Below are 14,467 nucleotides of genomic sequence, written 5' to 3'. Positions count from 1 at the left end.
TTACAATGTCACCATCAGAAGAGTCTAAAGTCACTACTGGAGCCACCAAAGGAGAGACGTTGACAGATGGACTAATAGCACAAACCATCAGCACTTTCGTGGTCAGCAAGGAGGAGATATCACAATACAATGCTTCCCTTTGAGATGAAGTACTATCTCCAGGCACTAACATAATGTGGACCTGTTTTACACAACATGACTTTTGTCAAAGGGGCAGAACAATGTGATTAGTGAGAGAGGACTGGGTGCATCTTTGTGTGTTTTTGTGTGTTTGTGTTAGGTCGAGCATCAAAATCTAATCTGACCATGACCCCGAACTCTCAAATGCACATTCGGCCTGAAATGTTTAATGGCACATTTTTCATTGGTCCTACAAGGATGACGAAGCAGTTCCAAACGATAGTTTGAAAAAAAAAAAATCAGTCTCCCTTGCATCAAACAGCTCAGCTCGGTGTGTGTGTGTGTGTGTGTTGTAATGGCCCATCAGTCAGGCAGTAAGTGCCGCAGACAGCAAAATGGCAACACCTTGGGAAAACACTGGCCAACATGATTACTGAAACAGGGGGGTCAGTTTTTCCACGGGCCGCGCTGTAAATCAGCAGATGAATGTGAAAGCGCTGCAGGGTTGAACATCGGGTGGCGCCCCGCTCACTCAGGAACATTACATCGATAATGCGGGTTTGGATGCAGATGCATTACTTTGTCGTCTCCAGTTGAGAAAAGATTTAACCGTTCTGTGCAACAATAATACGCCGTCATGCTTTCTGTCACTCAGACAAAAGCGCAGCTAATACAATGAGTCTTTTCTGACACTTGGATGAGTTGGAGAAATGCAGCAATGCACGTTAAATGCAATAGTGTGATGGATTTGGGCTGCGTGAATAAATCATGACGAAGCATGTGGCTTAAACGGCCCCCCGAAGCTTTCTCGCCACTGAAGAGACAAAACATTGTGGCAGACGAAAGAATATCCGTTATGCAGGGCTCAAGAAAGAGACCATGATGCTGCTGCATTAATGCATTAAACAATCATATATGAAATATCTCCATGATGTTTCCACATCGCCACCGTTCCCTTTGACTGGTGCTCTTTAAATTGTGCCATATCATTCTGTTCTGCAATAGTTTAAAGCGCCAGACTGGAGAATCAGCACTACCAACTGTTTATCTAAACGCACCCAACTCTTCATGATCAGCATCTGGAAATTGATGGACATTCTAAAGTTAAAGTTTGCTTCATTTAGATGGAAAATTGAGTAGCATAATCATTTAATGCTTACTTTTTGAATTCTTAAAAGTCTCTTAATGTTAGCATGATCTCATACTGAATTTCTACCCTGTACTTATCTGTTCTTCAACAGTGATTTGTATAATTCAGGAACTAGAAATTGAGTATGTGGTGAAGGACTCAGTCACAGACTTTCAGCTGACAGCAGCAGTTTCCTAATGGGCTGAGATTTCTTCCTTATGCTTCTCCTAAGACAAGCAGGGTCCGACCAAGCATCCTAAATATAAGAGTCTGATATTAATATCAAGACCCAAACATTCTTCAAAGTGTGGATGGTTTGCACTGAAGAGCATGTCAAAAAATGGAAAAGGCAGAACCTGATGCCGTTAAATAAACCTACATGAAAGGGATTCTTGTGTCTTTGTCAAAAAAAGGAGCAACTGTGATGGTGTCTTATGAAAGGGCTGTTTGGATTAAAGGATCTGAACAGATACTTACTTTGCATACTTTGATGCATTATTGTCAGCGTGGGAGTGGGAGGGATGGGTGTTGTGCACAATTGTTTACTGCAAACAGTGGCAGCAGCTTGCGTCAACACCCGAGAGGCCTCATGCAAAGATCTTTATAATTGAGGAGCTCCTAGGCTACCAGCTCCTTTGTAGGTTGTCTGATTTTCTTTGGACAATAGTTAAGAGATTTCTGCGAGCTGCAACTATGATGACGTTTATTTACGTTCTGCGTCCTGTGTGTTCGACACAGGAATACTGGGGCTTTCTTTGAGCCTACACCCCTGGTGAATTTGTATAAGTGTTATACCTTTATTTCACCTATCTAGAGAAAGATTACTATGACACAGTATTGTAATTGTGCCATAATTGTGCATCAGCTTGGGAATGGCCATTGAAATGCTGGTGTAACAGGCAGCTAGCTGGACTTGTACTAGACAACGGCTGTAATGGCAGGTTTAATAGTTTAATAATAGTTTATTATCAGGCCATTATGTGAAAATTCCCTCATTACTTTACTTGTAATACATTGAAAACTGCGTATTATGATCACAATTGTTCAGAGGTGGTCCTTTCTCTATATGGTATCTCTATAGAGGCCGTGGCTGTAGTAACACATGCAGCTCATGTGTTACTACATATGTCTGCTATGTACTCTAGCATTATATAACTTGCTTAAATCCTGCTCAAAAATGAGAAATGTCTGGTGGACATTATACGTAAGAAGCGATGCAAAGCCACATTTTGTATAAAAAACCCCAACAGGATTCCGTTCGATCATTGTGCCAAACGTTTGACAAAGGTACCATGCAAACATGTTGTCACTGTCGAGCCTCACATCTTTCACGGTGCTGGTCTTGATTTCAATGTGTATTCAGCACGTTCTGCCACTGGACTACGCAGCTAAGCGATGGCTTCGCCATGGCAACGCACCGGCTCTCTAGATCTCAGACGCCGTGGCAATGCTCATTGCCATGACAACACTATCACAAATCTCAACCATCAACAGAGGGCTGCTTTAATTTCAATTTCAAAACGCCATGCTTCACCCGGCCACCTCCCTGCTTTGGCTAAGAGACTGAAACTACAGAATAGTGGAATGATAAGCCACACACACATACACACACACACACAGACCCAACAAAAGCCCAGGTTAAGTTACATGCTTCCCACCCTGATCCCCTACCGCCCCTCAAGCACAAAGCACGCGCACACTAAGAGGGTGTGACGTGCATGTTACCTGGCCAGCGGCGATACAGTCTGTGAAGGCGCTCCTCTTGGAGAAGAACGTAAGGAGCTGCTGCCAGCGGGAGGAGGAGGTGGAGGGGGAGGAGGAGGCGGGAGAGGAGGTGGAAGGCGAGGAGGTGTGGGTAGGTGGGATCTCCTCCGAGGAGGCCCGCTTGGGCCCCAGCTTATGTTTGACTCCGTGACCAGCGCCTTGACCCCCGCCCACCCTCGCGCTGCGGGGGTACAAGGTGTTGTTGCCGAAAATATAGTTCATCGTCTCTGCTGTCTGCGGTTCCCTTAGACGCAGAAGAAAGATGTCCCGATGTAGCGCTTCATTTCGTTTGTCGCCTGTGTCGCTTCGCCAGCTGTTTCTTTCTCTGAAACTCTTACAGTTTGCTGTCAAATGAAGTCCAGCACTTTGTTATTTTCCGTCACCAATTTTCTGCTGAAGAATAAGTTGCTATATTCATCCTTGTCTCCATTTTCACTTATTGTTTTCACCTTGTCCTCCCTTTCCTCTTCTTTGGCTCGCCCGGGAGTGTGTGAGCAGCTGGAAGATGAAGAGATGAGGAGGAGATGGAGGAGGAGGTGGAAAGTGCAGGGCAGGTAGACAGAGTCCTCTTCGGTCAAGGTCTTTGTACATCGTCAATCGCTCCGCAGCACTTTGTTTGTTGTGCGTCCATTTTTCCATCCTCCCGTGTTCTCATAGCGAGGGGAAATGTCCAACATCCACATCTCGGGTAGTCCCAAATCTCCTCTCCTCAACTCCTTCCTTTCCTCCCTTCAGAGAGTAGACCGATAGAGGGGGAGCCAGGATATGAGGATTGATTATTGAAGGGGGTTCACTCTTTCTCTCTGTCTTCCTCCACCCCACCTCTTCCTCCCTCCCTGCCTCCTCCGCTCTTGCCCTAGGAGATGACCAGTCAATCCCCCTTCTGTCACTGACTGTGCTCCCATTAAATATGGAGGGAAGACGAGAGGGAGGGTTGGCTGGCTGGATGGATGGATGATAGGAGGGAGGTGGACGGATGCAGGCGAGGAGGAGAGCATCTGAAGTGGGAGGATGGTTGGAGGAATCGCACTGCAACTCTCTCCGTTTCTGCTCCCCTCCCGCCTACATCTGTGATGTCGCTCCAAGTCTCGCTCGCTCTTCAGTACAGTGCATTGTTCAGTCTCCCTTTCTCTAGCTCTCTTTTTCTACCTACCCCACACCCACTCTCTCGCTCTCCCCTTCTGCTTGTCTTTCAGCAAATTGTCTTTTCCAGTCTTTTATTGGAGCTGCAACCTGACGCTTCTCTCCCTCACACCGTCAGATATCATTACTGCTACAAGCCACGCCCCTACATTCCAGACGGCCAATGACATGGCAGAGCCCCCTCCCCTCCTCCGTTCCCCCTAGTCCAAATACACACGCCATCACACATGCGTGTACACACAAACACATGCACGGATGCCTGTTGCAGATGGAGTAAGCTACGAGGCAGAAAACAGCTGAGAGCCGCAGAAGTAGAAATGAAACGCTAGCGGTGGCTAGACAGATAACGACATAACAGGTTGTGTAGGTGTGCTCGAGAGGAAGATGTGCGTGTGATCGTGTGTTTGGGAGAGCGAGAGCAGCAAGAGTGAAATTAGAGAGGGGGAGTTTCACCTGGTAACAACAATTGACACTGAAGCAATGTACCAACAAAAATGCTTTTAATGTGTGTGTGTGTGTGTGTATTGCCAAAGTGCATGCCTGCCTCAGTCGATCGGTTTTATTTATGTGTGCATGTGTACATGATGTAGAGAGATCTTCCCCTGAGGCGGTTTCCAGACACTGCAGCACCCAGCTCCCCCACACACGCTCACTCGCAAACATACACGTGAACGTCCGACTCTAGAATGGAAAACAACAGGCTGTTGCTGGGCATCGACTGAGACAAAGGAATACAAAAAGACGCGAGGAGAAAGTATTCAGCCGGGATAGCAGGTGTCCCCACAGCTTCCCTCAGACACGGCCTCAAGGCCGAGAGGCTCCGGCGTGCAGTAAATAAGCCAGCATGGCCAAAGCCAAGGGCAAGCGAGCAGCCAGGCGTGTGACCTTCAAGCAGGTACCTCCAAGCAGCCTTAGACGCAATTACTAGCTCACTACCACAAAGCAAACCCAGCCATTTCCAGCAGTATCTGAGGTGTGCAGCTAGCATACACAGCTATCTTAGCTCCTCTGAGGATTAATCCACAGGTGGAGCGGGATTCCTGTCACAGCTTCTTCCTGGGTCTCCAAGGCTACGGTGTCTATGGAAACGGCTTATCAAGTCCTGAAATACACCTGCTACCGGCTGACTAGTGCAGCGGCTTACATCCGATTAGGTCAAACACTGAACGTTTTTAATTTAACTTTTTTAAAGAAAATCTGATGTTGGACAAGGAAATTAAGTGGATGAGAGGGATTTGTAAAGTGTAAATTCCCCCAATCTGGTTTGACTAACAAACAACAGTACAGACAGGCCAAGCCGCTAAGCAATTACAAATGCTACAGATATTATCGCTCGTATATTAACCTGAAAGGTTTGCTCATGTCGGGGAAACCAACACCTCTGCTGGCTGAAAACATGGATTGTGATTGACAGCTCAGAAATTCCCATTAACCTTGGCTAGCCAGTTGGAAATTTATGACATTCAATAAAATTCACATGTGTATTCAAGCCATTCAACAACACGTATGATTCAAGCCATTCAACAACACATCTTACCAGCAGTTTCTTTACAATCTAAAAATGTAATCATTAATGCCATCTGAAACAAGATAAAAGTGCTACAAACATAAACTAACATGCTCAAAATATGTATAGATGTTGCTGAAACATCTTTGCTTAGTGAGGCCTAACATTTGCTGGCCAGCACTTAACACAAGGTGAGCTCCATATGATGAAAATCGACAGTTTAGCATGTATTTGATCATAAAAAAAATTTAAAATGAAAAATGTATATTCTCGACCAAAATGCTGAAAGAATGGCTAAAATAAAAGGCATCATGTTGATTAAAGGCTTGCTGGTTAAACTATGGCATAGATGTATGTTTGCAGCAGACTGTAATAAAGGTAAAACCATAGTAAGAAGGTAGTATGAATTAGAACTGGAATCAGGTCATCTGTTTCTGCAGTAAGCCCCAATGACAACAACTACAATAAACTGGCATGTCAGCTGACACAGCAACAATTCACCGGCTACATTACAACTAACCCTCTCTCTCTCTCTTTCCTTCACTCTTCCTCGCTCTGTTTCAAGTCAAATGTCAGCCTGTGACTGACGCCTTTATTAATATTTCAAGACCAATTAAATAAAAGCACAGGTCATGCATGTTTAATGTCTGACTGCTGAGAGAGACAACTTTGCCCTTTCATCCTCTACAGGTCGGCTGGGTCTTGATAAGATAGGCGAGCGTGACCCTCTGCTTCTCCTGTCCTGTCCTATTCTGGATTCCAGACCGCCTGACCCAGTGCAGGTATGTGTGTTGCGCCCTGACACAGATTTGAGGCGTCATCCCTACTTATTTTAGCCGTAAATGTACTCACACAATTTTTTGTTTAATTTGTTATTTTTGGAAGAAGTAAATTAATTTGTTATTTTTGGAAGAAGTAAATTCTGAAGTTCTGAACATTCGGAACATGTTTGGTGGACAAGCATTTTTTCAGTGGGCAACCAAACCCAACGCAATGTGCCATATTGCATTGCGCTCACCAACAATGAAGGGATGCTGGTGCAGCTAGAAACACAGGCGTCAGTCAGATCTATACTGCGGCCCATTCCAGTGGTTCCTAACATTTTTGGCTCCCTCCCAGCCCATCCATTAGGCCCCGTTCAGATTCTGGTAAGGAGCATTTTCAAGAGCTATGTCGAGCTCCCTTGGTAGATACTAGAGGTATAGATGAGCAGTAATAAAGCACTGCAGAGAAAGCAAAGCACCAGCTAAATCCCAATCCTATAGTTGATATTCAGCATCTCAGATCGTGTTTGTGGATGGGAGTGTTTTTCTTAACTATGGAGCGCAGGTTATTCTTTGCACAATACTTTTATATTGGTGCCGGATCCAATTACCTGTGCAATGGGACAAAAGTCGCTGATAAACATGCAAAGAATTTCCATCAATTGTAAACAACAACTTTTTTTTTCACCTACACAAACGCACAAACCAGTAGCTGCTCAAAGCCGAATTGCAGACAAACTATGACAGCAACTAAATAAAGCAGTTTAGGAAAAATGCTAAAATGGGAGTGAATATTGGATTTACATCCATCAAGTGAACATAAACAGGAGTCTAAATGAAGGCTAATGGAACTGTTACTACACAATGCATAATGCCATGTCAGTCCAAGATCGTAATATAATATGACAATGGCTATAATATCAGTTATTGCAGGTTTAAACATTTGCAAAGACCTTTTCTCTCAAAGACGTGGCCCACATAAAGGCAATGCCAGATGCGGATGATACCGGTGATTTTCTATGGAAGGTTGAATATCATAGCTCTAAATATCTAAATAATAATAATAAGCTACTCAATGGGTTGGGTCAGGTTATTCTCAGGCTGTTGTTTAATTAAATATTAAAGCACTTGAGATCTACAAAATGGGTTTAAGCCTATTAGTAATTTCTAAAAACGATCAAATCAAAGTCAAGGAGATGAGCAGAGTTTCAGAGAGACTGTTGAATACACATGTATGTGGTTTGATTGCTCACTTGCCTTGTTGTTCTCTCTGCTAGGGCAGTCTCTATACACCTGTTCACCATTACAGTAAATGCAGACTGAAAGTCTTACTTACTCCTAATTTCAATTACTGAATCAGCAGGAAGGCGAGATTCATTGAGGAGGAGTGATGTGGCTGATTAACATCCAGCAACAAATCTGCCCTCTGTCACCGTGTCTGTCTGCCTGTAATTCTCTCTTCACCCCATCTCATGCCGCTCCCTGACCATCTTGGTCTTTCCTTCCTTCCTAATTATCTGCATCAGCTAAATGACTACAGACTACAGCCACTAAGGTCTCTCACAGGCCCGTGTGTGTCTTACTGTCGGTGTTTTTTCTTAAAGAAAGCAAGAAGCTTCTTTTCTACTGTTCCTCCCAATTCAGTCTCTGCAGTAGATAAACATTTTATAGCTGGAGTTATTTAAGTAAAGTCAATTATACAGCTGCAGTGTTGGCTGCATTTCTACTTCAGTCGACCATAAACTGTGTAAGGCATCTGCCAATACTGTAAACCGTAAACCCTGCGATTTCATTTATTGAGCCCTTTTACCAGAAATATTCCAGCACTCTGTAATAGTGCTGGAATATTTAACAGTGCATTTCATTTTGCATATCTTCATTTGAAAAGGTGCCATGCACTATGGCGGTTATTATTCTGCATCTACTGCCTTCTGCAGTCCACAAACTGCGACTACATCTAATCTAAAATGACCGTCGGTGATGGAAGAAGAAACTGTCTCGGTCCTCTTTCCACTGGTATTTTATGCACTTTATGTATGTATATGCAAGTATATGCATGTTATGCATATACTTTATGCACCCAGACAGAGGACAATAAGGCTCGGACAGTGAGATGGTGGGTACGAGGCTACATGCATACCAACAGTAAAGAATCTTTTTTTGTATATTGTGTAATAATCACAATAATCAACCTTGTGTAATAATCACATCCATGTCATGTGCTCAATACAAAAATACATAAACTGTCACCTTAAAAAACCATGTCAACATTCACAACAGCACGCTCTGTGTTCACGTAGTTTAGAGAAACCAAAAGCACTTAAAGGTGCTAAGAGCAATATGTCAGTAGTGTATTGATATTGTGCTATGAGACAAGATATCGTTCATCGTAATACTATAATATGAAATAAGGTTTGTTGTTTCCTGGTGTAAACGCTGCAGAACAGTAAAGTGGTGTAATCGTCTCGCTGTTATTTGACTTTTTAACTAAACCATGAATCTTCTTTAAGAGGATATTAAAGTTGTCCCATTCCTGCGGACTCCTTTTCAGCATCTTTACATATTAACATGTTGTAGGTTATGTTTCCCTTAGTTTTCCTCCCCTGCACCATCTGCCACCAACACCTCTGGCACTTTAGTGATTTGCATGGAGGACGAGTTCCATTTTGAGGTTGTCGGTCTTATGAGCACTTTACTGATGTTAAAATACTACATGGGACACTTGTTTCTTGGAGGTTGATGAAGCAAGGTGAGAACAACACAAAAACAACAACTGTGGGAACAACAGTTCCCGCGGAGAAATATCTACAAAACTGTCTCACACAAAAGGAATAAAACGTTAAAAAAAAAAAAACGACGTCATGCTCATGTGACCTGAACTTCAGACGAGTCAGGAAACAACATCGTGTCACAAACGAACAAAACTACGGACGCATGCGACGGGCTCAGAGGCGAGGTTACCTGGTTGTAGGCGCGGCGGCGTGAATAGAGGGAGGAGAAAGGCGGAGCTGGGACTTGGTTTAGCCCGTCTCCCTCTGGGTGAGGCCACGCCTCGTCATCAAAGGGAGCCTCGGGCGATTCTACCTACGATGCACAGACAGAGCTCAGCATGGTGCAACACACACATACACACATGTGCCGTTGCACGGTAGTATGTAAGGTGCACTGCGGGCTGATGATTGAGTACACGATATGGGCGTCAGTCTGAGAGAACTATCTTTAATCTAAGAAAGAAGGGAAAGGGATACAGCTGCAGGAGACAAAATACTCAGTACGTATTTCCATAGCTTGTGTATGTACTGATAACAGAAGGTGCCTTAATGTACTATATATATGTATATATACATATATATATATATCTACACAGCCTATATATTAATCATTAACGTGATATATATCACATATCACATCAATCATATATTTCATTAACGTGATGTATTGAGAAGTAATACAAATGTGCACTTAAGATAAATTACAAAAGAAGTGTGTGAGAGCGAGATGACAGAGAGAGAGAGAAAGAGGGAGGGACTTGTATATGGGGAGAACAAGGTGGCAGGTCCATCTGTCACACAAAAGCAAGCCAGATCCAGCTCCTGTGTTTTCACACATATATTCACATAACCACCCCCCACATACACACACACACACACACACACACACACACACACACACACAGCATTTAGAAGGGAGGAGTTCTCAAAATAACCTAGAATACTTGTATACACCATCAGCACCGCAGTTCCTCATCACAGATAAAATATGTGGTGATGATGATGAGGATGATAACAACGGCGGTCTGGGCGAGGACATCGAAACCTTTAAGCAGAGACCGTGAAGAGAGCTACAAGGATACAAGTAACCACTGAGGAAACAGCGCACAATGGCAGAATGCTTTACGGATGGTCAAACGTCATCCATCCAAGAAATCATTCCATCCATCAGTATCAATACACATATGGGTCTTACACGACCCCTGGTGAATTCAGAGAAATGTTTTATGGGTCGTAAGTGAGGGGAAGGTGGTGTCCAACCACCAGATGGAGCTACACCCAAACGTTTCTTCACCTCGGTGAAAAGGTCCAAGGCTTTTCAGGCAGACAAACTTTGCAGCCGCTGTGACCGACAACTGACTCAGAGACAAACTAACGAGTATAATAAAAAATATATGAATAAAATGCTAATACGCACACTCCTCTGCTCTGACTGCCTGCAGCGCACAAGAGAAGAAATGCAGGAAATGACAGAAATGAGACAAGACAATGAAATCGAGAGGAAGCCCAAGGTGCAGAATAATCCTGAGCCATTTTAAATCCTGCTTTATGTTTGTCGGTCACCTGTTTTAAAATAACTATGAAGCCTCCTGTGGCTTTTCTTGAGCAAAAAGACCACTGAAGTAGTGGCCGTTTGATCAATACTACCATGAAATGAAATGTGTAAGCAAGTAACTACATATTGCTAATAATAATAATATAATAATAGATAATAATCTGCATCATTTTATTGGGTTATGGCTCGAATTTGATGATTTAGCCAACACTAAAACACGCACTTCAGAAAAGAGTAATATAAATAGAGTTTGATCAATAACATATGTTATATAGAAGATAGCTGTTTATTGGTGGAAATAAACAGCTATGTGGATTTGTATCCAGTCAATCACATGCCGACAGATATTTTCACAAACAAATGATGGACCTTAATGAAATGTGTGTATTTTTGTGTTAGTCAGGGAGGGAAACAGGTGTGAACATGTCAGATCGTTTGTGTGCGTGTTCTTGGTGCAGAGTAGTAGAGAGATGTAAGCACTAATCTGCAGACTGAACCAAAACAAAAAGAATACCCGGCTATGCTGTGCTAATATGAGTAGTGTGCATTTGGGGGAGATGGAGGGGGAGTAGAAAGAGAGACAAAGAGAGAGGGAGTCAGACCGACACAGACCGAGTGCAGAACACTCGCATTACTAAAAAATGGGGCAAGAATTCAACTCAATCCGTTCGTGCACAATTCCCCAAAAGTATTCTCCTGTCACAAAGAAAGGCTCTGTGCATGGAAGAATATTTAGGCCAGTATATTTAACTTTAGGGTCTTTCAAAAGACACCTATTCTAAATCAGGAGCCATCCTAAAACTGGTCTCCTTACTTTTGTCTGCCTTTGCCACCTTGACAAACAGTGTCCAAGTTAGATTGGATTTAGATTAGATTTTTTGGACTAGACTCTTTCCATTACAACACAATATATATGTAGCGTGTCTGTTGGATAAACATATTGTATCTCTAACATGTCATCTTGCAAGGGACTATGGAAAAAGGGCCTAATTTAAGCTGGTACCATTATGATTTTGCAATTCATCCAGTGAAATTTAAAAAAAAAGGTTTGAAAAGCCAACAGTTCCCAGAGAACTGTAAAGTCATTGTAGAGTCACTATCACTGGTGTAATCAAATAAAACAGTGTAAACAAATGAGTGGTGGCAAAACACAAAATTATTTCAATGAGATCCAAGGATAAGATCCATCTAATCAAGATGAGACGGTAACTTGATGCATTTTACCGAAACCACCTATTTTCCAACCAGAAGGCTTTTGTTGGCTGAACACGACCACTGACAGGATGTGAACGCTCTGCTGTCAGAGTCCTGTGTTCCCTCTAAATATTATCTCGGCCAAGAGTAAAAAAAACAGTTTTTTTTTTTTTTTTGTATTGTATGTTAACAGGTAGGTTACAGTATTAATGTCTGGGAGAAAAAAAGTGGTTTAAATTATGATCAAAATGTATGACTTCACAAAGGATCCATTGAGGAATGTCCTTGAGGCAGATCATAAGAAATAGCCGAAATGTTTCAGACAACATCAGTGACATCTGGCCTCGAACATAATATCTTCAACAAAGATACTTTGAGGTGTGGATTGACAGGCAGACATAATCGCGATGATGTAACAGTGAACCTTGAGCCATGCATGTTTATGAGATGTGATGGGGAGCCGACGGACTGCGTCACTTTAACGTGTTTTGGTGTGCGTGTGTGTGTGTGTGTGTGCATGTGTTTGGCACTCTGCCTTAGTTACCTGAGCGGGCGTGATGTGTGTGTGAGTGACGTATCCGTGAACGTGTTGAATCTGAGACAGCTGCCGCTCCGCCACCTGAACCAGCTCCGCACCCCGCAGGTCGCCGCGGCGACCGAGAGATCCGTCCCTCCCCAGGGTTCGTTCCCTGACTCTCTCCATGGTCCCGGCGCCCCCTCCCTCTCTCCTCCAGGTACCCCCTTCCCTCAAGGTGCCCGCCTCCCTCCCCCCTCTCCCCTCCCTCCCCAGGGTCCCTCCATCCCTCCCCATGGTTCCTCCGTCCCTCCCCAAGAAGCCTTCGTCTCTCCCCATGGTCCCTGCGTCCCTCTCCAGAGTCCCCCCGTCCCTCTCCAGGGTCCCACCGTCCCTCAGCTCTCTGCCTGCTCCCATGGGGTGCAGATGGCAGGGGTGTTGGTGGAGTTTTGGGGCACCCGGCGACGCCCCTTCCTCTTCTTGATACCGATACTTCTATGGAGAGAAAAGGAGGAGGCGGACACAAGATGGTAAAAGGAGAGGAAGGACGACCGCGACGGAGAGAATGTCAAGGAACAACAGGACGGAGATGGTTAGGAAGACAAGGTATAGGAAGGTAGGAAGGAAAGAAGGGGAGGAGACAAGGGAAGAGAGGATTAGTTCAGAAGCAGAAAAAATGTTATAAGCCTGGAAAAGAAGAACGGGTGAAATTGCAACCATAGAAAGCATAGCAGAGTGTGTATGTATGACTGTGTGTGCGTGCATGCGCGTGCAATGACACATATTTTAACTACAGTTTTTGTGTGTAAGCACATGGAGCAACCAGGTGTACACCCAGCATGGTACTGATTGTTTCCTGAGCTTCCTGTTCTGTACATACGTGAATGCACAAACAGTCCTACACAAACACACACACACACACACACACACAAACACACGTTTGAAGTTTTTAGGCAAAATGAAATGCCAAACTGAATGAGGACAGTGAGCAGGAGACAAATCTGCCTCAGGGGATTACTGCTCATCTCTCTATACCTTCATCGGGCCTTTTTTTCTCTCCGCATCTCACAGTCGCTCTACAGTGAGTGTTGCCGTTTCCTCTCTGCTGTCTCATTTCCACGCACTCTCCCTCGCTTCTCTTCACTTCAGGAAAAAAATTGAAGTGTCTTTCTGCTTTACTGGACAGAATAAAGTAGGCAGAGTTAGAGACGCTGAGGGAGCGAGTGGGGGGAGGGAGGCCAGTTTTTGTTCTGTGACATTGTGGTTACGTGGTGCTCAACTGAGCACAGCTGAGCAGTTGGAAGGACGGCTTCTCTGTAATGTCGAGCCTCCTCCGGGAGGTACACCCATGACTTGACTGGGGTTTGAAGTCATTTGTCTTTCATTTAACCATTTAAATGTTAACAAATCAGCTCCTCGCCGATGAAGAGAAGCTGCTCAGGTCAAGGAGGATTTTAAAAGGTTTGAGACATTGGTTTAATTCCAGCAAAAACGCAAGCAACTACTATACTGCTCTCACAAAACAAAGTACTGTAGTATGTATTTAGTAAGCTAACGGGCTCAATGCTTGACTTTAACCCAAGGTCAATGGGACACTTTAATCCAATAGAAGTGTATTGTACACTGTGTACAAGTGTAGTGTACAAAAGCTCATTTAGACTATTTGGCTGCTGAACGCATCAACGTCATTGCACCACAGCTGGACTCTTACTAGGAGACATGCACCAGTTGAGAGGCTAATTGTGATAACAGGAAATGGAATTGGTATTTCTCATCACGAGTTATTTACTAGCAAGTACCCCCGCTTTAAAAGACGTGTCACCTGTTGACTTAACATGTGTGACGAATGCATGATGTTCCCTAATTCACGCTTTAACAAGACCAATGAAACATTAAGGCGCAGCTGGCTTGTCAGGGTCAGCCACGAGATGCAAAATCTATTTTGAAATATTGTTTTGGGGCAGAGAGTGGTTTGCTGCTTTGCCCAGGAGAGTATGTCTGTGCAG

At 43.9% G+C, this 14,467-nt stretch overlaps 1 protein-coding gene across 12 annotated transcripts in view; it reads right to left on the bottom strand.

Moving 5' to 3' along the window:
* Positions 1–14,467, bottom strand: part of LOC120824323 (discs large homolog 1-like protein) — a 78,480-nt gene that overhangs the window by 44,901 nt on the left and 19,112 nt on the right. For 5 of the 12 annotated variants that reach the window (XM_078107934.1, XM_078107935.1, XM_078107936.1 and 2 more), the window contains 2 exons: positions 12,492–12,956; positions 9,389–9,511 (listed from right to left, as the gene is read on the bottom strand). The exons of 3 other annotated variants lie outside the window; for them this stretch is intronic. In XM_078107934.1, coding sequence (XP_077964060.1) covers positions 9,389–9,511; positions 12,492–12,956 — 588 coding nt within the window. Of the gene's footprint in view, positions 1–2,974; positions 3,909–9,388; positions 9,512–12,491; positions 12,957–14,467 lie in introns of those variants that run through there. 4 more of the 12 variants (XM_040185058.2, XM_040185060.2, XM_078107937.1 and 1 more) reach the window with 3 other exon arrangements.

Source organism: Gasterosteus aculeatus, chromosome 8 (assembly GCF_964276395.1).
Source record: "Gasterosteus aculeatus chromosome 8, fGasAcu3.hap1.1, whole genome shotgun sequence".
NCBI classification, from domain to species: domain Eukaryota; kingdom Metazoa; phylum Chordata; class Actinopteri; order Perciformes; family Gasterosteidae; genus Gasterosteus; species Gasterosteus aculeatus.
Note: the sequence above shows the minus strand (reverse complement) of the source record. Positions and strands in the feature narration are given on the sequence as shown.